This window comes from Plodia interpunctella, chromosome 11 (assembly GCF_027563975.2).
Source record: "Plodia interpunctella isolate USDA-ARS_2022_Savannah chromosome 11, ilPloInte3.2, whole genome shotgun sequence".
Lineage (NCBI taxonomy): Eukaryota > Metazoa > Arthropoda > Insecta > Lepidoptera > Pyralidae > Plodia > Plodia interpunctella.
Genome location: NC_071304.1, coordinates 550,543 through 575,753, shown reverse-complemented (window position 1 = coordinate 575,753; position 25,211 = coordinate 550,543). Strand labels below are relative to the sequence as shown.

General features: G+C 35.3%; 1 protein-coding gene across 1 annotated transcript; it reads left to right on the top strand.

Moving 5' to 3' along the window:
* The first annotated feature begins 310 nt into the window (after positions 1 to 310).
* Positions 311 to 23,680, top strand: LOC128673676 (uncharacterized). The gene is made up of 7 exons (XM_053751683.1): positions 311 to 420; positions 14,957 to 15,158; positions 16,861 to 17,012; positions 21,594 to 21,639; positions 21,982 to 22,059; positions 22,485 to 22,588; positions 22,966 to 23,680. Exons 2-7 carry the CDS (start codon positions 14,970 to 14,972, stop codon positions 23,474 to 23,476), a joined length of 1,080 nt encoding a protein of 359 aa, XP_053607658.1. The 5' UTR covers positions 311 to 420; positions 14,957 to 14,969; the 3' UTR covers positions 23,477 to 23,680.
* The last annotated feature ends 1,531 nt before the right edge of the window (positions 23,681 to 25,211 follow it).

Sequence of the window (25,211 nt, the reverse complement as noted above, 5' to 3'; positions counted from 1 at the left end):
CCAACAATCAATTCAAATTGGATACTTGTTTTAATTTAGCAAAAAGGAATTTATAGGCTTGTAATGTATGATAGTGAGATCAAGTGACGTCACGTTTATTAGAGTCAATAGGCGTTACAAATACACAGAAATACTAACAATAAATAAATTAAATTCTACTGTATATGTAGATAGTTTCGATCTAATGAAATATGGATCACTTCGCTTAGTTCGCAGCGTAGCTATCTCGCACGTCTAGTGGAACTGCGCCCTATATGAGGCTAAAACTGTACACTTATTCGGACCATCGCCCAACTGTGCTTGCGAACTAATTGGCAGGTCGTGACACACCTACACAGCCCTCAATCGTTTTTAAATGCATCAGTTTGGTGCATGTGGGCTTATTGGACAATAGTGAGGGACTCGCTTTTGGACTTGAAGGTTAGTGGTTATAAGTGGTTGGGGAATTTAGGTGACCTTTGGGTAAAAATAAATCTGTGCGGTGGGTGCTCGTGTGATTTTTTGTTTTTGATTATATGAAAAAAAAACGTAATTATTGAATGAACTGGTGAAATAAATAAGTTAGTAAAATGATTGGAAAATATTAATCTGATTTAATAAAAACAAAAGTCTTAATTTAGTATAAATAATTGTCGTAGACTAACTAATATAAACACTTAATAATATTTGAAATGGTGTTTAAAATAATTATGTTTTAAATAACTCAAACCTATTTAAACGTATACTTTTAAATTGTCGTTGTATTTTACTAAGTTAAGCAAGTTCCAGATTTATTTCATATACATATTTATTTAAAAATTTAAATCCAAAAAAATAAGTACTTACAATTTGAATATGACTTTCTGTACCAGCCAACCATTAAACCAAATAGTGATATCTATGTTTCTCCACGGCAGACGAATAGTTCTAACGTTTTAATTTTGTTAAGTAAATTAGCTTCTTGGAAAACCATCTTAGAATTTAAATTACCTACGTGGGTGTAATCTACAGAGGATCTTAAAACTACGAAAACTATTTGAGAACGAAGACACAATTGTGAAAATTTGTTGGTAGAGGTCTCTCATAGTTTGATGTTATATTAGCCCGGCTTCGCGCGAGGTTTAAGCCTTCGGTAATAAATTGTCTAAATAACAGTAAAAGCTGCATCAAATTTCGTCGCGTAGTTTAAAAGAAAAAAGCTAAGAAACAGACAGACGCGGCAGGCGACTATGTTTTACATAGTGTAAAGAAGTGATTACTTAGTAAATATTTATTTATAGCCTGTATTGTGTTCCACTTCTGGGCAAAGACCTCCTCTTTCTTCCAAAAATTCGGAGCCATTTGTTACCAACCACGCTGAAACTTGTCTAATTAAATAAATTAATATAAATAAATATATATTAGGACAAATCACACAGGTTGAGCCAGCCCCAAAGTAAGTTCGAGACTTGTGTTATGGGATACTAACTCAACGATACTATATTTTATAACAAATACATATATAGATAAACATCCAAGACCCGGGCCAATCAGAAAAAGATCATTTTCCATCATGACCCGACCGGGGATCGAACCCGGGACCTCTCGGTCCAGTGGCAAGAAGTTTACCACTGCGCCACCGAGGTCGTCAAAATTCATCCCGATATCGTGTCTCGTGGTCTACCTCGACGCCTGCGCCCTTCGGGAACCCATGTTATGGTGATCTGTGTCCATCTCTCAGTAACATGTACGTTGATATATATATATTATTAGAAAAAAAAATTGAAAGAAATAATAACGGTAAGCCCTTCTGGCATGATAGGGACCAACACTGTTCAAATGAGTTTCTTTCGGCATTTCTCTCTAGTTCAATGCCAGTAGGTTGTACCTTATGAGAAATAATTATATTATATAAAAATTGAGGTGAAAAAGATCATTTGAAGGTCTAATTTAAGAAAGAAAGAAAACATTTATTTGCCAAAAACATGAGTACAAATAGTCAAAATGAATTAGACCTACACGTTTTACCGAATATAGGTATGCAAATATAAATAAATAAAGAGGAGCATGCTATCCACTACAAATCCGAAACAAAAAAAGAATTATAATGTACTTATACTAGCCCTAAATTCTATCCGAGTCTATAATTAAAGAAATAATTTAAAGTATAATAACATTTATCAGTTAATAAAGACTTGAGATGCTTTTTAAATAGATTTAAATTTAAGCTTTTATATTGATTTGGAATTTTGTTGTAAATTTTCGGTGCCATACATACTATGCTATTACCAAGTAAAGCAGTTTTTGATGGAGTAAAGCAATTTCTGAATAAATAATTTGAATTAACAATATATCTATTGTATATCATACACTATTAAGGTTTTCAATATATAATGGCCCTCAACAATGGAACACAAAACAAATCAGTCCATAAAAATCAGATTTGACGTTGGAATAATGGGAAAAAAATAATGTCGACAATGTAGGGTGGAAAACCCAATACGTAGGGCTTAAGGGTGCTCAATTCTGCTTGATGGGTACGTCATTAGGGAAGTACAGTCGACAGCACTTCAGTCTATACAAATTTATTGAAAATTCGCTGTTATTGCCGCGACTTAATAGTCCAAGCAGGATAACGCTAAATTGTACAGTCAAATGCATGTCGAACACTTGTGTGGCCCATATCCAATGGTAATAGCGGCGAAAATGTTTTGTTTACGAGCTGTTGACTGTAGATATTGATAGGCTATTATAATATGAATGTCCAAACAAATATTCCTGATATATCGGTCATTTGAAAAGCACAAATGTTGTTCAGAAAAATGTACATACATTTTTTATGGAATACGGATTTAAAAACAATATGGTTTTTAGTTTGCTGTCCCCTTTTCTGTATTTGGCACTAATCAGTATCACTACATAGTATAAAACAAAGTAGTTTCCAGCTGTCTGTTCCTATGTATGCTTAGATCTTTAAAACACACAACGGATTTTGATGCGGGTTTTTAAAATAGATAGTGTGAATCCTAAGGAAGGTACATATAATTTATTATGGTTTACCAGAGTGAAGCTGGGACGGGCCACTAGATTATATAAAACGACATAAAACAAAGCAAATATAAAAGTATGTAGGTATCTATAAATATTTCTATTTTTTATTTATTAGCTGTTTGAGTCCCACTGCTGGGCAAAAGCCTCCCCTAACTTCTTCCACGCATTCCTATCCTTTGCGTTCTCTTGCAATTTTTTACCGAACTTTTTCATGTCGTCCGACCATCTCGTGCAAGACGTTCCTCTTTTCCTGTGTCCGTCAGTTGGAATCCATGTGGTCAATCTGTATGTCCATCTATCCGGATGCATGCGGCAGACGTGACCAGTCCCGCTTCAGTCTAGCTGCCTTAATTACCACATCAACAATGTTAGTATTCCTATATTATTATTATTATTATAAAAGTCTATTTAGGCCGCTAATATTAGTTTAATCAAGAGAGGTAGTACAGTTTACATAGCTTTTACTAATCACAAACCGAGCGACTCTCTGAATGCTATATCTTAACAATATATTGAATTAACCATTCACAAACTTTCACGAGAAGTTTACAGAAACCTTTTGAACCATTTAATATACATAATTACATAGATTTATATTCAACTAGATACCACCTGACATGTGATCAAACGCTTACTTAGGCAAAAGTGAGTTAGCGTAAGAATTATCCATCATGCTGTACTATGTAAGATTCATAATTATTTAATTGACGTTCTTGGAGAAAAGGCCGCGGGGAAGTTTGTTGCGCAGCTTTTTCTTCACCTCAGAAGTCGGCGGTAGACATCTTTTGACGTCAATTGAATAAAGAATTTTGAATTTGGGTTTGTACCCGTGGAATAAAACTAGAGAGATAAAAATCTAGTAGTCTCTTAATATAAATGAAGATACCACGGTTTTTTTCTAAGAATCAATGGCAACGACCGTGCTTTGATCCGATGCTTAACGACTGAGGAAGAAATTGGGTATGTGCTTGCTGTTCCGCGACGTAGTTTAACTCGATATACTAAAAAACTTAATACAAAAATATCGATTAAAAACTTCTCTCTTTTAGCGTTAATTAGTTAACAGTTTTAAAATTTGTGGGACTTGTTGTTAAACTACGTCGCTGAATAGAAAATACATAGCCGATAGAGAATATTATATCAACGGATCTGTCCAATGTTTTGTGAAAATGCCTCATCTAGATATACTATAGTATTGGGACTGCTGCGATAGTTAGCTTAGTACCAAAATAACTTTTATTCCTTTGTCTATGATATGGCGGGCGAATTTGGTTTGAACTTTAACAGCCTATTGGCTTTTAAAGTATACTCATTGGCTGTTAAGGTATTCTATTGGTTGTATGAAATCCAGCTCCGTGCCGCTCCGCACATCACAGCTTTAGAGTCTTTATTGACGAACGATTAATTCAACTCTCCAATGAGAATTTAAATTTGAATAGCACTAAGCCCATTGTGTCTCCCCTGAATTATAAAAATGGTTGTATTGTCAAACAAAACTTTTTCTCAATATTACTTGCCTTATTTCAGAAAATCTACGCATTCCTTTGTTGTAGAATATTAATAAAATTTACAAATATCACTCTTTAGTCATATCGCGTGCGCGATGGCATGATTTTTATTTCTTTCATTCTAAATTCAAAATTTTAAATTATTGTTCCACTTGATATTTTGAAATCACATTTTGACTCATTCATTACCATAACGATATCGGCACGTACCACACGTACGCTGTAATAATAATAAAATATATATATATATATAATAAAATATCTTAAATTATTTACAGACCCTTGAAGGGTAAGTGTTTTAATATGTTTCGGAAAAGTGTTCTAAATTTTACAGTGATTTAGTTGTAGTACTATAGTTTATATTTTTTTATTTACAGGTCTGTATTTTATTTATTAATTATATTATTATATAACCGTCTGCCTTTGCCTATTCCTACTCCAACCCTACCTGAGATTACCCTACCACCTAACAATGATATCACGTTTGCATGTCACTTCTCACTATCGAGTCGATTCGCGGTGAGATTTAGCAAACCAATCACATTGCGGTGTTGTCGTTGCGTCACAATGGTGCGCTGTGATTGGTTAGCTGAGTCTCACTGCGAATCGACTCGATGGTGAGATGTAAATAGCATGCACTACGAACTCTGTATTGAGGGCTTATTGGTGGAATTAGAATTAAATAGTGACACGTTGCTAGCCTGAACCGTTGTACCGCGGGAGGACACGCAGCTGGCACATTCTTTGTTTTTACCATCATTGACGCTCAAATTTTAATAAATGCAATTATAAAAATAATAATTAATTTGTATACTAATTAATTAATTTTATTTTTAAATTTATAATTTAAATGTATACTTGCATCTAGATGGCAAATATTTTTACAGGAGTATGAAGATAAGATTTTTTATTGCAGTTCGCAAACAAAAGATAAACCAACGCAATAAACAGGTCCACTATTTTTTATCCACCCCTAGTTTTTGCATTCTGTGATTGATGGCACTTAATGACTGCGCAGACTCATTAACTATTCTGCTAACATTAATTTGTCATCATTCTTCTTGCTATCGCGGTGAAAAGTACTCTACTCGAATGTCACTCACCCTTTCAACTATCTTCATACAAATAATAAAAAGCCGTGAAAGCGGAATAGACAGACAGACTTTCGCATTTATAAAATTAGTATGGATGGAGAATGAATTGCAAGGCACAGAAAGGTAACAGCGTACTAACGTTATATCGAAGTGAAATTAAGAAATAAACTAATTCTTTATTAAACAATATTTATTAATTTAAATCGAAGTAAAACATAGATTTTATTGTCTTGTCAACTTCGTAATATTTACCTCCTTAAATCTCAAGTTGAACTCGACGCCATTTTGAAATTAAACGAAGTTGCTTCACAAACTGTTATCTGTTTTTGACTCGAAATATAAATTAAAGCTTGTACAACAAGAGTTTGTGAACGTGGTTGTCAGGAACGAAGACAATACGTAATCAGCTTAGTGATTTAGGCGACGTTGTCAACAGTTTTAGTAAATGTAAAAACATGTTTTAGATTGACCGAGTGACTCGCCTGTTTTGAGTGCTTAGTGCGAATTCTTATTATTTTTTCCTTCAAAAATCTGAAAAGGGATTTTCCTTTTCGTAAGTTTTTTTATTCGAATTAGATCTATATTATTTGCCATTGAGTGTCGAAGTGACGTTCGACCATAACCGAAAATAGCCAATCACTCACAGAGTGGCATTGTAATGTGATGTGATAATGTGCATTGTAATGTGATGTGATAATCTTTTTTCGCGCGGGCAACACTGATGTGTCAACACGTCAAAGTAAATTACTCATCATATTTAAATATAAAATAATCATAAAAAATATAATAACTCAAGATATCTTTACGTAAATTAATAGAATAGCCTAAAATCAAGTGGAAGCATATATTGTGTCCTGTATAAACTCAAAAGTTTGTGTATCAGCTGTGATAATAAAGTGACAGATCGACGCCGGCCGGTTCAACGGCGAAATTTAAATCATTTATTCAAGGAACCTACATAAACCAGATAAGTATTGCTTTTAGTATCTTTATACTACAATAATATCCTTCCCACGCCAATTACAGTAGTTACTACTTGTTATTATTACCCTCATACCCAACTCAGATTTGCTAAATAACAATAACCACTTATTACACTGGCGGCATTAATTTGAGTTCTCACTTTGCTTACCAACCTGAAAGTGAAGTTGATGACCTGCTCATAGTGCCTCATCGTCCTTTTTCTTCATAAATAATATAGTTAAATTGCTTTACATACCATTTAGCGGTTTCAGTTCAATAGTCACTTATCACTTATTTACATGTAAGTGGATCTGCTGACTGAATGCTGAGGCCAAACATAAAGATAATATCTTAGTTATAACATAAGTAAATTTACTGCCCAAATAATCTTGGTATTCACCATAAAATAAATAGAACTAATATTTTTATTTACATTCTTCATCATCTACCAACATATATATACCATACTTGCAAATTAAAAATAATTGTAGTTATTCTGCACATAAATATTTTTGTTTTAAAGACACAAGCTTCTAAACAGATCATTGTCTTATATCATTTACTTCTCTAGTCCCAAGTTATTTATCCAAGTAAACTAAAGTAATATATCATTTCCAGCAAAAAAATTGGCTCAAACCCGCAAAGTTACTGAACTCGAGGCCAAGCTCAAAGCTACACTCCGGGAGTTGAAAGATACTCAAGCCGAATGCACCCAGCTCAGAACAGAAAATGAAGACGGAGCTGAGCAGTTCCAACATCTGATCCAACGGAACTCCGTGCTCAAGAATGAACTAACGGCAATGGAAAGGCGCATCGAAGAGCTCTCAGCGGAATGTGTTCGCCTTCAAGATGTTATTGCTTCCATGGAACAATGTCGAGATACATTTGAAGCCTCCCTTGAGCGAGCTTCATTCCTAGAAAGACAGCTGGCTGAAGCAAAGGAGGATATCAAGTCGCTCCAGGCTGAGAAACAACTGGCTACCTTTGTAAACACTTCGGCCCTATACAATGAGTTGGTGCCTGATCATGCTCAGTTTGTACAGTGTCAGGATGCAAATTTGTCTGTTAATAACAGTTTGGTTCCCACCATAGATCTCACTGCCACACCCATTTCAAATACCAAACGTAATTCTTTATCTAGCTCCAATAAAATTAAGAAATATGTTAAACTTAGTAAATTCATCAAAAAATCTGAAAATATTGTTAAAAAACAAAAGAATTCTGTAAAGGAAATTCCGATTAGACAACAAAAGTTAGATTTAAAACTCCAGTTACTGTCCTGTGAAGACACCATTAAAAGTAATAATAAATTTATTAAAGAATTACAAAATAAGATATGTTCTCTGCAGTCGGAGTTGCAGTCCATATCAAGTAAATATGAACTATCAAAAAAAGTGGTAGGTGAATTTACTCAAGCACTTAAAAAGCTAAATGAGGAAAAAAAAATGTGTAGTTGTAGTTCAGGCGAGGAAATCCAAAACATGGAGGCATTCTCCCCTGACAATGCTGCTTGTGCAGCGGCTACAGCCTTGACAAAGGTTGTGTTGCCCCTGGAGACTTTGCCCCCTTTACAGGTATCTCCGGGGACTTCACAACTGAATTCTTCGACAATCAACAGCACCACTAGTACTTTGGTTAGGTGTCGTAGCGTTAAAATGCCGCACTGTGAATGGCTGCGAGCTGGAGCTGCGTCTCGCTGTTGATCAACTGCATAGTGAGATGTGATTTACACACACTACGCCCTATGGTTTGGGGGTTCCGCCCTAGATTAGGACTACTCTATATCCTCCTGTGGATGTGGTACGAGGCGACTAAGGCCACAAAGGCAGCTGAGAGGCAACAATAGTATTCCCACGGAAGGTTGACGTCTGGCAGGCTGCCGGTTGTGAAATCACAGCAAGTAGAGTCTTCAAAATTATAAGGTCTTTATACGCTAACCCCGGGCTTCGCGGATCTACAAACGAACGAACGCAACCCGGAACATGCAGAGATGACGAGATAGTGAGGCCTAGCCCTCAGGTCAGGTGGGTGATGAACGCATAGTTTGAACAAGTTTAAATTATGTAAAACGAGACAAGACCTTCAAATCAATTCCCCAAATATTCACTGGAGGGATCACTCGGATTCGGCCATTCTATCATAGAGGAGAATATTTAGAGCCCAAGATAAGTGATAGAATGATATAAGTCAAATTTTCTTATATTTTTTATTAGGTATAACAAACCGTTATACAACAAATAGTAAATAAAATATGTTACAAATAAACTATTTAAACTGTAGTGTAGCCCACAGTATTCACACAGTGATAATTATAATGGCGCTGTTAACTACAACAACTTGGTCGTATTTAAACAACAAGAATAGACTAATTATTATAAACAAACATTCTACAAAGTACTACTTAATAAAAAAGGAAGAAACAAAACATAAAAAAATCTATAACGACTTCACGGTCTCAAACACATTTTTTTTTTAATTTCGAAAAGTTAGTAGTAATTTATCGTGCAGCAAATGACCGGTACGGTGATCTTATTTTTGTACTACAGAAAACATGAATGCAGCTAACCGCTGCATCGGTTTAAAGCAACGACATACTAATCGATTCAAAATGATTTCATTAATTATTCCGACTCGTTTAAAATCCGAACGTAATTTTTTATTTCATTTATTGGGATTATTAATTTTAACTGTGCAAATATTTTATTATTATGTTAAATTATTTAGTGATTTTGATTAAAGTGAGTTGAGTTTCTGTTTTCTTTTCGAGTATGTTAATTGCTAACACTGGTGTGATTTTATACAAGTCGTCTAAAGTCATTTGACATAGAGTTGAATTAGATGATAGAATGTATTCATTTTTATACATTACATTTATCTATATTATATTTATATGATAGGGACCAACACTGTTCAAATTAGTTTCTTTCGGCATTTCTTCTCAGCAGTGGTCGTTCCGAAATGCCAGTAGTTTGTAGCTTGTGAGAAATAACTATAAATATGAAAATTGACGAGAAAAAGTGCCTGTGAAGGTCCAATTTCTGAATAAATGATTTGTATTTGAATTTTGAATTTATTTATATTATATTCATCTACGACAGTGACACGATTCGATCGATTGCCAATATATTTATTTTATTCTGTGGGCGAAGGGCGGGTTTGCATATCACTTCTCACCATCGAATCGATTCGACGGTGAGAAGTGAAGTGCAAACCCGCACTAACCCCTCGGTTCTAATATATTTTCAATTACATATACGCATGTCCTCTGTTTCCATATTTCCTCTTTAATCCCGCCGTAGGGTGACGGTCGTTCAAAGAGGTTTCAAAAAGCGTTGGCAGACGAATTCGGGGTCTGCTTGGTTCAGATTCAGCTTTGACGCGGCTTCCTCGGCAATATAAAATGATCCCATAGTAACAATTCTCTTTGTACTCTAAACCATATTGTTTGAGTTTCATTTTAGTAGGAAATAATATGTAGGTGAGCTTAAATTTATATATCGAAGATATTATAATCCATACTATATATATTATACTCCACACTAAAAATAGGTTAGGCTTTGTTTATGAAATGTGAATCACACATGCCTAAAGACATGTGACTTTTACAGAAATGTCTGCCTTTAGGCGACTTGAAAAAAATTATGAGACTAAGTTTTAACACACGATAAGGTGATTTGTCGAATGACACTGGTTCGACACTGCGAACGTTAGGACCATGTCCGGCTTCGAAACCACTGGGTTGTCACCGATTCACTTGGATAACTGTAATACGAAGTTATATAATTATGGCGGATTCAATTCAAAGTAGTAAAACTCCATTAGGACTCAATTTGATTATCTTGAATCAAAATTAAGGAGGTTACAGAGCCTTCCGGATCATAATCATGCAACAGGAATTCTGTACAGGAACAAGAGTATTAACACTAAATTAATAAAGTAACTTTAAATCTGTCTGAACCTCAATAAGTTCTTTAACTCTCCCACACAATATGAATTTACATACATATCATAAAGTCGTCTGCCGCGTAAGTCTGTCTGTCTATTCGCAATAAACCCAAGAACTACTGTACTTATTTCACGCTATTTTCACCAATAGATAGTGTGTTTCCTTAGAATGCCTTAATAATAATTAATAATGAAAAAATGTAATGGCAATTTTTTTAACCTAATTTTGACGTGACAACGTCTTAAATTAGGTTGCGGCTGGGAGTCACTTATGAAAAAGTGTAACGCCCGGTAACGTTACGATGAGTCACCGAACGAGAGAGAGGCCCGCCGAATGCCTTGCGTCTCTCTCCCACTCAACTATGATCGGTCTGCCGCGCGCGTAAAAAGACGTTGTCACGTAAAATCTTCGCCCGTAAAACCGACTTTACAGGCAACCATTTTTAATTTATTTTTTTCAACTCTGGCCTTTGGGGCGTCACAGTTCCGAATGCAACCTGCATTGTAATTGTGACTTGTTTATCAACTTTTAAACTTTCGCGTTGCATAATTATATACTAGACAACAGGTATTAAACGCGCAACACCTTTATTATTTCCCAGACGTTTTGGAGCTTGTTACAAAGGTCTGCGGTCACTGAGTGAAACAGAGATCAATCGCCCAGTGAAATAAAAAAGGTATATGCGCGATCAATACCGGTTGTTTAGTATATAATTGTGTATCAATTTGCACAAGTTTTTTTGGTTTTTACTTCACGAAAGAGAGGCACATGATACCTGTGTGTCTTAACTATTTTGTGTCAAAACTATTGCAAGCTCCCAGTCGAAGATTTTGGGCAATTAAAGCTTCATTAGCAAATCCTTTGATGTATGTATGCTTTAATATAGTGGTAATTGTATTGATATTATTGAAACTATTACAGCCAACTGCTTTAGCATAATTAAGCAATTGCAATTGTATCGGACAATATTTGGTAGGTTGTTTTCTCTTAAAGTATTTGGTAGATTGATATTCCTTGTCTTTACTCTAGTAATTGCCTCTTAGCAAAATCGTTTTTAAATTTATTCGTGGAAAAATTCCGTATACATCAAAAATAGAATCGATTTGAGTTAATTTGATTATATATTTGAGAATATTGGGATAACATGTACCCCATGAGTTGTCTAAGTCATTTTCTATTTGTGAACCAAATTTATTTCTGAAAACCACATACTTTTCCCGAAACTTTATTTTATGAGACTATTTTACAAAGGACACATATAATATAAAGTTTGTATAGCACAAATAAGTTTTCCAATTGTATAGTGAACAAGAATCGAGGAGAAATCCTGTTTTGTTTGATTTCCCAAAAATGATTTGCATTTGGAAATGAGCGAGCGTTAGTTCTGGTACTTCTGTTTTTGTTGAAATTATTATTCTTCTGTTGAAATCTAACAAAAATTAACACATTTTGTCGAACACGGCTTCTGTGAAATTGAAAGAGACTTAGTTGCACCAGTCAACTTTGACGCTAACTTGCGAAGAAAAACGTAAAATACGTACGCCATGTTATCTAAACGATATCGGCGCGCCGTTTAGAATTAACGTCAATTTTGACAATGCAACTCACTCCGATGATCTTTTATCACTATAACTTGTCTTGTGCTGCCAATCTCAAACTTATATTAGAACACAACAACGTAAAGAAACAACAAATAATAAAGCATAAACTCACGTGTATATTAAAATTGTACCAGTACAAATAAATAATAATAAATAAATAAATAAATATACTAGGACAAATTACACAAATTGAGCTAGCCCCAAAGTAAGTTCGAGACTTGTGTTATAGGATACTAACTCAACGATACTATATTTTATATTAAATACATATATAGATGAACATCCAAGACCCGGGCCAATCAGAAAAAGATCATTTTCCATCATGACCCGACCGGGGATCGAACCCGGGACCTCTCGGTTCAGTGGCAAGAATCTTACCACTGCGCCACCGAGGTCGTCAAAGTACAAGTACAAGTATTATGTAATTTGATCTTTTTACAAAAAATGTCATTTTTGACACAAGCTTTTAATGTTGCCACCATGGAATTAGTAGGTACTACGAACTACTTATTAAATCCGTGGTTGCCACAGAGATCTGTTTGCTTTCAATGCGTGATATATAGATCTATTTGATTTCAGTGGTCGTTCCGAAATGCTAGTAGTTTGTAGCTTTGGTAAACATCATTTAATTTAGAATATGACGTGAAAAAGTGCCTGTGAAGGCCTAATTCCTGAATAAATTATTTGATTTTGATAAAATATCATCCCTGTGCTGTAAATCGTTGAGGAGTTTCCTCGTTGGAAGCCGATCGCGGGTGCACCAGGTCATGCTTGGTCAGGTCATGCTTTTCACAATACTTAATGCATTGTCATCCAAACTAAACGTGTGCACAAAATTTCAGCTCAATCGCTTGAAGAATTGAAGATATCTGTTTCAAAATTGAGTTGCAAGAATCCATTCGAGGCATACTCGTAGGGACAGGGATATACATACATAGTTACATTGCAATTAAATAAAAGCTTGTAATAATTCTTTGATATCCCGAAATTCCCACGAGGTCAGTAATAAATAAAATACATTTAGTATAGTTACAGTAAACTTAAGTAGGTATTATCACAATTCCTGTTTACGCTCGTCAGCGCCCTCTATTGTCCCATAAAGTCACCAAGCTGATTAATTACTGAAGTTTATGCCTTTTGTTTGAACAGACAGACATTCATGCTGTCTAATGGCAGCTATTATCGTTATCACAGTCTTAAATCTTCGTCTTGTATACGGAAACAAGGAGCAAAGGATTTGAATATGTGTTCTCTATGTACCACATCGGTTTTGTACGTTAATTGAATATTGTTTTTTTGCACATGCTTATATATTTTACAAATCATAATTTTTGTTACTAAAAACTATTACCTACCATGACTTCGATCAAGTTTGAATTTCGGTATTCTCGAACATGTGTTGAAATATTTTTTATCAATTTAAGAAAAAAAAAATATTTTGATTGAATAAAAAAATTTGGGTCCGCGTAAATGTATACATTTTGATTATCAGCAAATTGAACACGTTATTGTGATTATCAGCAAATTGAACACGTTATTGTGATTATCAGCAAATTGAACACGTTATTGTGATTATCAGCAAATTGAACACGTTATTGTGATTATCAGCAAATTGAACACGTTATTGTGATTATAAGCAAATTGAACACGTTATTGTGATTATCAGCAAATTGAACACGTTATTGTGATTATCAGCAAATTGAACACGTTATTGTGATTATCAGCAAATTGAACACGTTATTGTGATTATCAGCAAATTGAACACGTTATTGTGATTATCAGCAAATTGAACACGTTATTGTGATTATCAGCAAATTGAACACGTTATTGTGATTATCAGCAAATTGAACACGTTATTGTGATTATCAGCAAATTGAACACGTTATTGTGATTATCAGCAAATTGAACACGTTATTGTGATTATCAGCAAATTGAACACGTTATTGTGATTATCAGCAAATTGAACACGTTATTGTGATTATCAGCAAATTGAACACGTTATTGTGATTATCAGCAAATTGAACACGTTATTGTGATTATCAGCAAATTGAAATTCATTATTCAACTTAGGGTGGGTTGCACCCGCAGACTTAGTAACTTGATTATCGAAATTTGTGGTTGCACCATCCACCAATTTTGAAATGGCGTACTTTGTGTTTTTGTCAAAGTTGACTTACGCATGCAATGCAACTTTTAATAAATAAATAAATATATTAGGACAAATCACACAGATTGAGCTAGTCCCAAAGTAAGTTCGAGACTTGTGTTATGGGATACTAACTCAACGATACTATATTTTATAACAAATACATATATAGATAAACATCCAAGACCCGGGCCAATCAGAAAAAGATCATTTTCCATCGTGACCCGACCGGGTTCGAAACCGGGACCTCTCGGTTCAGTAGCAAGAACCTTACCAATGCGCCACCGAGGTCGACAATGAAAAAAAAAACTTTTGGATGATCACTTATTGCCGTCGGAAATTAACTTTAAACTGAGTCTACCGTCTTCCAAAGCGTAAGTGAGGTCGGTGGAAGACCTCAATAGAATACTGCTATTGCTGCTGTTCCGCGGATTTTTCTTGCAAATTCTTTTCTGGTAGCGCCATCTTGTTTGGTATCACTGAAAACCAGCGTCATGGCTCTTCGTCACGGCACAAGCTGAGTGGTACCCTTTTTGTAGCATATTTAATGTACCTTTGTAATATTAACATTTTGTTAATTTTCTGTGATATGTATTATTGGTATGTTATGAATAAATTTATTTCTATTTCTAATTTATTTTTCTAATTTTCATAACAACATAAATGTAAACATATCTTCTCATTTCCAGCTTGCTCTCAACAATGGCGGTGTCCATGCGTCGCTCGAAGCTGAAGGCCGAGGAGGCAGCCTTGCTGGCCGGGGAGATCAACAAGCCCTCGTGGGAGTCCAGGAACGAGGGCATCCATGAGAGGGTCACTTTTGAGGACTCTATTTGGGGCTTCGATTTAGCTGGCGGCGCATATTATAAAACTCCGTTGAGGGTTACATATGTAAGTATTGTACTAGCTGAACCTCGGGACTTCGCTCCCGTGGCAATTTCGGGATAAAATGTAGCCAAGTAACAAATATGTATTATTTCAGGTTAAATTCTACCCGTGTGCCAAATTTCATAACAATCCGTCCAGTAGATTTTGCGTGAAAGAGTTACAAACGTACATATATCATCACAGACTTTCGCATTTTTTATAATATTAGTAGGATACATTCATATTTGACGACCTCCGTGTCGTGGTCACAACGCCAGTCGCTATTTGAAGGTCCTGTGTTTGATTCCCAGCGCGGGGAAATATTTGAAAAAGGTCAAGAAGTAGAAGAAGATCTTTCATATGATCGTTATAATGTCCATGAGAAACGCCAGGAGCGCCGCATGTGCTGGCGCGGTCATGTCTTGCTTAAACGTTCGTGATTGAACCACGCACGTACCGATATTATTTACCTTGTCTTGTTGTGTTGAACGTTGGTTTACAGTTCAGTTATGTTGCAAGGCGATACTGTAAAAGAAATAGCTAATGATCGAGGTTCGATTGTTGGGTGGCTGGCTATCAGAAGGCGCAAAAACAATAGGTGCTGGCGAAGACTGTGAAGTGGAGTAGAAAAATTAATATTTATTTTTGTTTCCGTGAAACGTGCAATTTGAGATTTTGCTATGAAATTCACGCGGGCGAAGCCGCGGGCAAAAGTTAGTTATGAATAAACAGGTACAAACACAAAACATCGGCAAGCGCAAACAAATATCCTTAAAAATATAATGACAATGATTATTTATTCTGAATCTTATTGAAGGAAGTCTGCACTAAGTATTGGTTGAGCAAGAAGAAGAAAGATTGATTCACATCCACAACTATTAGCTAAAACTATAGAAGAAACAGGGAATGTATAAAATGAGTGATTGTGAAGAACTGGTGTTCGTGCTATCCAATGAATTTATATGTTACAGGATCTGTGTGAACCGCTCGCTTTTTGAGGATATATTTTTTGCTAACAAATTCAAGCTGACTTTATTTTATAAAATAAATATATTAGAACATAAAATCACACAGAAAGAGCTAGCCCCAAAGGTAGTTCGATACTTGTGGTGTTATGGAATATTAACTCGACGTTACTATATTTTTATAACAAATACATATAGATAAACATCCAAGCCCCGGGCTAATCAGAAGAAGATCATTTTCCATCATGACCCAACCGGGGATCGAACCTGGGACCTCTCGGTTCAGAAGCAACCATTGCGCTATCGAGGTCGTATTTCGTCCCTCGAATTTTATGATTACACATGGAAAGAGAAAAAAAACAGCTGGTAGAATTTGTATTCTCTGGAAATTTATACCTGGAAGGACTATATCTTTCTAAGATAATTTGGTAACGATAATACGTACCGTAATTACTTTAAATTTTGAATTACTCGTATGAATTCAGTAAATTAAGTTCAATGCCTATTTTTTATATGACATAAAATATTTATAGTCTCTTGTACAATCTCACTATCGGCTACGACTGTGGGTACGACGTACCTGTCTTTAGGCTACGCCGTAGCAAGCCTACATTACAGATGTCTACGAAAGGCCACAGAGAGGTCGAGTTGACCATCTTTTTTTTAAATAGGTAAAGGATAAGTTAAAAATTAAGAGTGTCTCTACGAATATTTATGAACAGGGAGTTGTTTATATTCAAAACTGTCTCAAATATTTACAGGTAAAACCCGACAGCAGAGCCGAGAAGGCTGGCATCAGAGCCGGCGACCGACTGAAGAGGATCAATGACATCGACACCTCCACGCTCACCATCCAAGAAGCCCACGAGATCATTATTGAGTCTGGAATACACCTCAGATTGGCTGTCACTGCGTAAGTATATTTTGGCAGATTGACCATGTGACGAATCAGTGGCGGGTGGAAGACTAACTGCAAATTCTGGAGAGTGGCGTGCAAACTCCCAGGAGCCTCGCGACAAGCGACCGTCACTCGTCACATCATACTAATATACTAACTGATGCCCGCGACTTCGTCCGCGTGGCCAAACAATTTTTGGGGGTCAAAATTATGACAGAGGAAATAACATAAGCCCGAACACATCATACTAATATATAAAACTTCACACGTACATGGACCAGTGATACACAGGATAGAGGCGTACCCTCTGCAATGGGCAGAAATGGACTGAAATTATGATGAAAACTTAAAATATTTCCCGAAATTCCCGCGGAAACGTGATTTTAATCATGTATGAAGTTGTCACGATTTACACCGGACTAGGTGCGGAAAAGTGTACTTGCTCATTGCTCAGGCAGTGTCAGTGCTCAGATGAGAAAAAAAGAAAAAAAAAGAGAGAGATATATAGCCCATGTATTAAAAGTCACCCTGTATAATTACAGGGTGACTTTTTATACATTGGCTTTACATTGCTCAGTCCATGATTCTGAACAACTTTTAGTATGGGTGTAACTCCGAAACCGCAAAAAAAAATCTGTTGTTTTTTTTCGCGCTATGAAGGTTGCTTCCATACGAAGTTGTTCAGTACCATCGACTGAGCATGTAGTATAAAATAATGCCAATGTATATGAAATCAACCTGTATAGATATTCACCCCAAACGCGTCTCAAACTCTGAAGTGAGAATTTGTGTCGCGTTACGGTTAATTGATTCAATGAATACATAAATTAATATTATAGTTGTGTTGTGGACTGTACTAGAATTGACTGCAATGTTGAGCCAACGTATTCATTTCCGACTACATTCATTATTCACACAATAATGCATTAAAACTGCAATGTAATTTCTTACTTAATGAAAATTTCGCAGGAATGGACGTTACGTCCCTAGGGTAGCATGTACACTGAATGCAGGAAATATATCGTGTAATAAAACAATTTAGCCAGCCATGTAATATTCAGACGGTTTCGGCGCACGGATCTCATAAATAAATATTCTGTGGGTGCTGCTCAATAGCAGCCCTAAAACATCAATATGTTTTAGGGTTCTGTGAGTTTTTTTTTTACTAAACAGTTATAAAAACTTACGCTCTTTAATCTGGGGAGCTACCATGAAACATAAAACACGTAGCGCGATATTGCGTCTCTCTTTTTTTACACGGTGTGGAGAGATAGCATGTGGACGTCAGTAACGTGTTACGTGTTTGTATGTTTCGTGGTAGACCTTCTGGGCTGTTTTAGAAGAGCGTTACAAAAATTTCATTCCCGTATACTCTTGTGGACTTTCGAATCCAATCATGATTTATCATCGGTTATACTTATCATATCTTGCAGAAATAATATGTTGCCATATGATTTAGGAATGCTAAATCCCTCGACATTCACAACAAACCACATTGCGGTAACCACATTTTTAAGAAATTGATGAAAATTGATGAGAAAATTTTCATCAATTCCTTAAAAATGTGGTTACCGCAAAATGTGGTTATATGGTATTGTAAAATAACGAATCCATGAGAAATTTACGCGAGCGAAGCCCCGGGCAATATCTATTTATTTAATATTTTCGGCAAATAATGTCATGAACAAACTCCCATTGTTATTTTTGTAATCCGAGTTTTTCAAACTCACTCGCCGCTTTTAAAAAACTAATTTACCTAACTACGGAACCCTCGAGTTTGGTGGGACCGCGGTTAATAATTAATGCAGTTATTAGCCCATTACATATATGCTGACCTCACACTCATGTGGGTTGATAGAGAGGATTGGTATGGATTGGATAAGAGTTAAGGATGAAAAATCATACATTTTACAAGTTCTATCTGTAATCATAGATTGCAGATAGAACTAATGGTTGCCACAACCTTCGACGGCATCCTACTAACTACATTACTGGATTTTCACGTGAGTTTTGTATTGGTATAATGAAAACCAGCAATGTATTACATATTACTAGTAATTAATATTTTAAATGCGAATGGAAGGAAGTTTGTTACCTCGTCAAACTTGTATCTGCTCAATCATTCTTCTCAAAATTTTGCCTACATTTAGTTTAAAATAAGGAGAAAGACATAAGGGCACCTTTAAGCCCGGAAAGATCACTGTTCTTATGGAAAATTAACGCGGGCGAAGTCGCAGGTAAAAGCTAGTATAGTACAATGTTTAAAACAATGAGTTTCTAGTCTATTTTTCTGTAAAATAATTACAAAAAAATTTAAGACATTATTGCAAACGCAAACCTTCAAGTCACCGCGAGTCAAAGGGCTATAAAAATTGGGTTTTGTCAACTCACCGTGATTGCACAAAGGATATCTATAATATTACAAGTTAGCAAACGCGAACCACGTTAGCGCTAACGAGACTCAGTTTTTACTAAATGACGGACAAAATGAACATAAAAATGTGTACATACAAAGTTTTCACGCAAATAGAACATGAATTTGCATCGTGGAAATGTAAAGGGATTGTTTCTTTGGCACTTTCAGTTTTATTTTCGACAAAAAATAAAATATAGAATAGTGTGAAACGGGATGATGTTGGAATAAAATTGTGTAAACTATAATAGAAATAAAAAAATGATTTTTTTTTTTATAAATTTATTTCTGTCTGTACATTATTATATTTATTTGTTCGCGCAATCACGCAAAAATGTCACACAACAGAACGCAAAATCTGAAAAAGGCTTTTATTTAGTCCCTTAAAGATCCCTCATAATTATTTTTCTGATATATCTTCTATGTACAGACTTAGCCCACTTACAGTTTTATTATATGTATTTAGATTGTAATTGAATTGTTATTGGAATGGCACCTTGACAAAATGGTTCCCTCGCCTCCCCTGTTGAATGGGACAAAGAAAAATTTCTGCCAGAGTATTGCGCCAATTGTGCCTCTTGACCTAACAACGGTGAGCATTGAGGTATTTCCGTCGTGCCAAAATGTATATGTTTTGTTTACGTAATATTTGGATGTTTGTCATAACACCCGTATATATAATGTATAATAGTTTTCATAGACCACCACTTGTTTCCGGTGAAGGAAAACATCGTGAGGAAACCTGCACGCTGGTTGATTATTAACTTGTGTGTGAAATGGAGAAGGCAATGGCAAACCACTCCATTACTAATGCCAAGTTAGTTGTCGTGTATGTTTCATTCCACGTAATGATCACGACCCTCAGCCGTGAGGAATACGACTATGAAGAAGAAGATATCAAAGCCAAAATTACTACTTACTATTTAAACTAATATTTTGAATATATGTTTTTGTCATATCAAGGACTGTATTTTATTAGTTGCGCCCCAGAGCTTCCCTCCCGTGGGAACTTTGGGGGTAATTCGTACCCAACGTGTTATTCCAGGTTATATTCGACCCGTGTACCGAATTTCTTATCAATCCGTCCAGTAGATGTCGCGTGAATGAGTAACAAACATACATACATCTTCACAAAACTTTCGCATTTGTAATATTAGTAGGACGGCAGGTATTTTAAACCTTAAAAATATAATAAGCACAACAAAATCTAGACCATAATATATTAGATCTTCACATGCACTTATTTACGGCAAATTTTAAATTATATAAATATTTAACAACGCTACAAAGTAAATGATAATTTCGAAAGAATTTTTATGTCCATAAATACTATTTCACTAAGTCCATAATTCATATTGGCCCATAATCGATTGAAATGGAACTCGAATGTATGGAAAAGCGTGTGAATTTTTCAGAGCTGGACACCTGTCTCCTGACACACCTGGCAGCGGACATGTCCAGTTAAAAAAAAACGCAATGCCTAAATATTTTACGCGAATTGTAATCTATATTTAGAGGTGTAAACGAGAGACACACATTCAGCACGAAATCTGGAAAACTACCAAAACCAATAAAAATGGAAATTGGTGGGAAGGTAGATTGTGAAGAGACGCCCACTAAGAAAGGATTTTTGGAAATCCCACCCTAAAGGTGTGAACGCAGGTGAATCTTCAGAAAAAACAAGTTTAATATATTTTTCACACAGTTTTCAACTATATCTTGTATACCCCTTTACCTAACACCTAAAGCGAGATTTTAAGAAACGAAACGTTTAAGAAATGAGTTTATAACTTCTTGAAAGGCCGGCAATGCTCCTATGGTACCCTGGTATTGCAGTTGTGGACGGATAGCGGTGATCACTTACTATCAGGTGACTAGCTCGTTTGCCATTCCATACATGTCAGAAGTACTTAAGAGAAAAATATTTATCAAATCTAAAAAATAACAAAACTGTAAGTATATAGTATATGTAGTAGGTATGTTTGTTCGCGCGTAAAACGTAAAAACTATGAGATGGAATTTGATGCGATTTTCTCAGTTGTATAGCGGACGGTCTAACTTAAAATCTCAGTAGGTTTCATCGCGATACATTGCTTAGAACCCGAGATGCGATGGCGAAGCAAAAGCTAATGGTAATTAAAAATAGGGAGAATTTATTAAAAGGCTTTGTTTTTTCTTTACAGACCTGAAGACGAAGAGGACTCTTACTTCTGTTACCAAGATCCTCTTGTGAGTATAACTGTGGTTTATTAGGATATTTTAACAAATAATTGCACATGTTCAAAATACAGTTTTAAGTAACTTTCAATTATATTTGTTATTAATATTATTTTACCAGTATTGTCTGTGGATTCGCAGGCGTGAATTTTCCTTCCATGAAATAACCCCATATTTCACACACTTATGGATAGAATTCCCAAATATCCTTTTTTAGCTGACGTCTTCCAGTCCCAGTTTTGAGAATATACCCAAAAAAGTCTGTGTGTGGTCGGTATGGCAATGTTGAATTTTTCATTCTCTGAAATCGATTATGATTTACAACCAATTTTAAATTCAGAATTCTATTTCCAGGCGGATCCTTATGACAGCGACGAGGAGAGACGAAGGGAGGAAGAAAACGCTAGAAAAAGACAAGTTCATGCCAAAGTTGTACGTTTTATTTCATTATAACTTGTTGTATCTGACTTCTGTTCCTGGTTTCATTCTCGGTTGCGACGAGTCGAAGCTCAAGATACGCTTAAAATGAAAGATATTAATGTTGAAGATTCTGTTGTGGCTTAACAAGCCGCCATTACCGTGAACCCTCTTTCAGAACGGAAATGAAACCCTGAAGCTATCAATGCTTTCTTTTTTTCCCTTAGTCGCCTCTTACGAAGATCGTCGTGATATGGAGTGGATATGGTCCTATCTTAGGACGAGAACCATATACCACGCAATGTGCTGATAGTTTTTTAGGCGCATTCCCACTTGTACTATATTACGAAGCTACATCTGCTCAGAACTAGACAAAATCAACCATTTTTGATGGATTTAGAAAATAAATGAGCTCTTGAACATTTGAAATCCCTTTACAGAGTTCATACTGGAGTCTCCAATGGCCATGGGTGAGCAAAAGAAGAGTTATATACCGCGAGTCCAACTGCTTCATGGTTCCCAGCAAATATGAGGGTAAACACAGGTATTATACACAATCATAGAGATCGAAATAATAAGTTAATTGAAAAGTGATTTTTCTTTAATAAGGTTTTAGCACGGGTACATTCTCGAAATCTTGCATACAATCAAATTGAGTTTAAATTCGTTAGACATTGTGTATTCTTGTTAACGTTGACGCAGAATATGCTATAGAAAAATAGCAATCTTGCATTTTTTGACATTTGAATAATGGATAAATTAGATAGTGTCGCTTCGCTTATTATTTTGATTTCAATGAACACAATAATAAACATCTCATCACACGCATTAAAATGACTATACAATCACACGCGCCCATTATTTATGTTTGCCTCATTCAAATACACAAACATTTGTACTTACATCTTATTTTGGTTACAGAGATAAGTTCCCCGAGCAACCTGTACTAAGATATGATAATTCCGCACAATTCAATACGATTACATCAAAGCAAGACAGAAAACGCATAGATGTTACTCAAACTACTGAAACAATTCAAGAGGACGGAGAAGAAGTTGTAGTTTCTCCTATGGTTGAAACTAAAGAGGAAGTGTTTTATGAAAATGCTAACAAAAATAATAATAATATAAATGGTGATTTAGGGAAAGTATTTGGAATAAATGGTACCGTTGAGGATCTATCCGAAGAACATGAGAATTCAAAAGTTATTAATAGCCAAGATGGGGGTTTGACAGAAAACGGAGGACATATTTTGGCAGAAAACGTTGTGAATGATGAAGAAGGTGCTGCAAATGGCGAAGTTACAAAAGATGATGACGTAATCAATGAGGTTTTTAACAGTGGTAAAGCTGACGAAACTGATGATAGCGTTCTAGACAGCATCTTAAGTGATAGCGAAAATAGTGAAAACCACAAATCGATCGAAAGATAAGTTTCTGATGTAGATTTACCTAGTTAGTTTTAGACTATTGTGATAAATAAATGTGATTGATTTTGCTCAATGTAATTCCGAAATGATAGAATGTGATAGTAATTTAGGTTTATTTAGTTATTGCTGTTAAAATAGAGATGCTAATGTTCGTAATGTAAAAGTAATGTTATGTTATTTTAAATAAATTTATTTTTATGACATTTATTTAAGATATTTATTCTCTTTATTTCAATCTAGTTTTTAGTTTTTAGGTTGCGTATCCGAAAAGTAAAACGAGACCCTATTATTGTCTTTCTGTACCTCTGTCACTAGGCTGTATCTCATGAACCGTCATAGTTAGGCAGTTGGAATTTTTATAGTATTATTTAAGGGGGTTCCCATAAACCTAACGTGATATTTTGCCTTTTTTATAGATAATAAGTACGGAACTCTTTACTCACACTTGGCTGGGTTTTTTTTTTAGTAATATAATGATACTTCTGAAAAGATATAAGACATTATATCTGAATGTTATTAATTCTATTGCTTACTCATTTACTTAATTGATGACAAAATCCTAACATTAAAACGGCTATTGTAAACAGCGGAATGTTTTTATTCGAAATAAAAGATTTCCATATGTAAACGGGAAATTTCGAACTTGAAATCTATGAAAATGACACAGTTGTCAATGTTGATACTCCATATATACTGTAGACGGTAGAACGAGGATGCGATATTAATAGCAGAGACCTTCAAGATGACTGCCTTCTAATACAACTAAATCTTGCTCAGGAATCAATCAATCTAATGGTGAAAACCGTATGGAATCGACGAGCGTCGAGAATGGTATCAATAAGGCCCGTGTTACAAGCTTTACGAAGGTCTTGTCTCACACATCACGAGTCACAGCCAGTGTCGCCCGTAATCCAATTCTGGCAAGCTTGAAACGGCCACAAAACACACAATTTGATTGGTCAAACATCGATTGACATGTCTGGGACTATGGTAATGTTTGCTGAACTCTTGACGTCATGTCGTAATGAACGTCGCGACTCAAAAGCCTGGGTTATTTAGGGTAGTTGCTAAAAAATTGCGTACTTACGATTTTTTTAAGTAATACGATAAAGATATCAAATGAAGTATTTTTCGTGCTGGGAATCGGTTCTAGAACCTCCAGATAGCAGACGTGCGTGGCTAAGTCACACAGGTCGTCTAATTTTCCACCGCAAAATGATCGGATTGGATAAATGCGTTCAAAATAAAGTCTCAAATAGAAATAAGTGGCGTATTTTTTTAATTAATAAAACATACAAAAAACATATAAAATGCTTTTAATATCTTTGAAACATGTATTAAAAACCAGATTTTATGCGATACCATGACGTTTTTATAAGGGTCAATTGACCTAGGAGCCCATTAGATAAGCCAAGATAAATACAATAATTTTTATTCCTATCTAAACCCAAGTTTTCAGGTGATTTGATATAGGGTTCCCTTAAAAAGATAAGGATTTTTCAATGCATAAATATTGCCCTTCCGTCCCTAGGGATAATTTGGGGAAATGGAATCCTTTTTACACCTGTATTATGTGACCCACCTGAAGAGGCCTTATCAGTTTTCAGGGCCATATGAAATCGAATGAAGCGTGACATTTTGAAGAGGTTATAGAAATTTCATTGCTGACGTAAATGGCAAATTTTTTGGAGTGATTTATGGATATGGAATTAAACCAGAAATATCGCGATATTTGGTA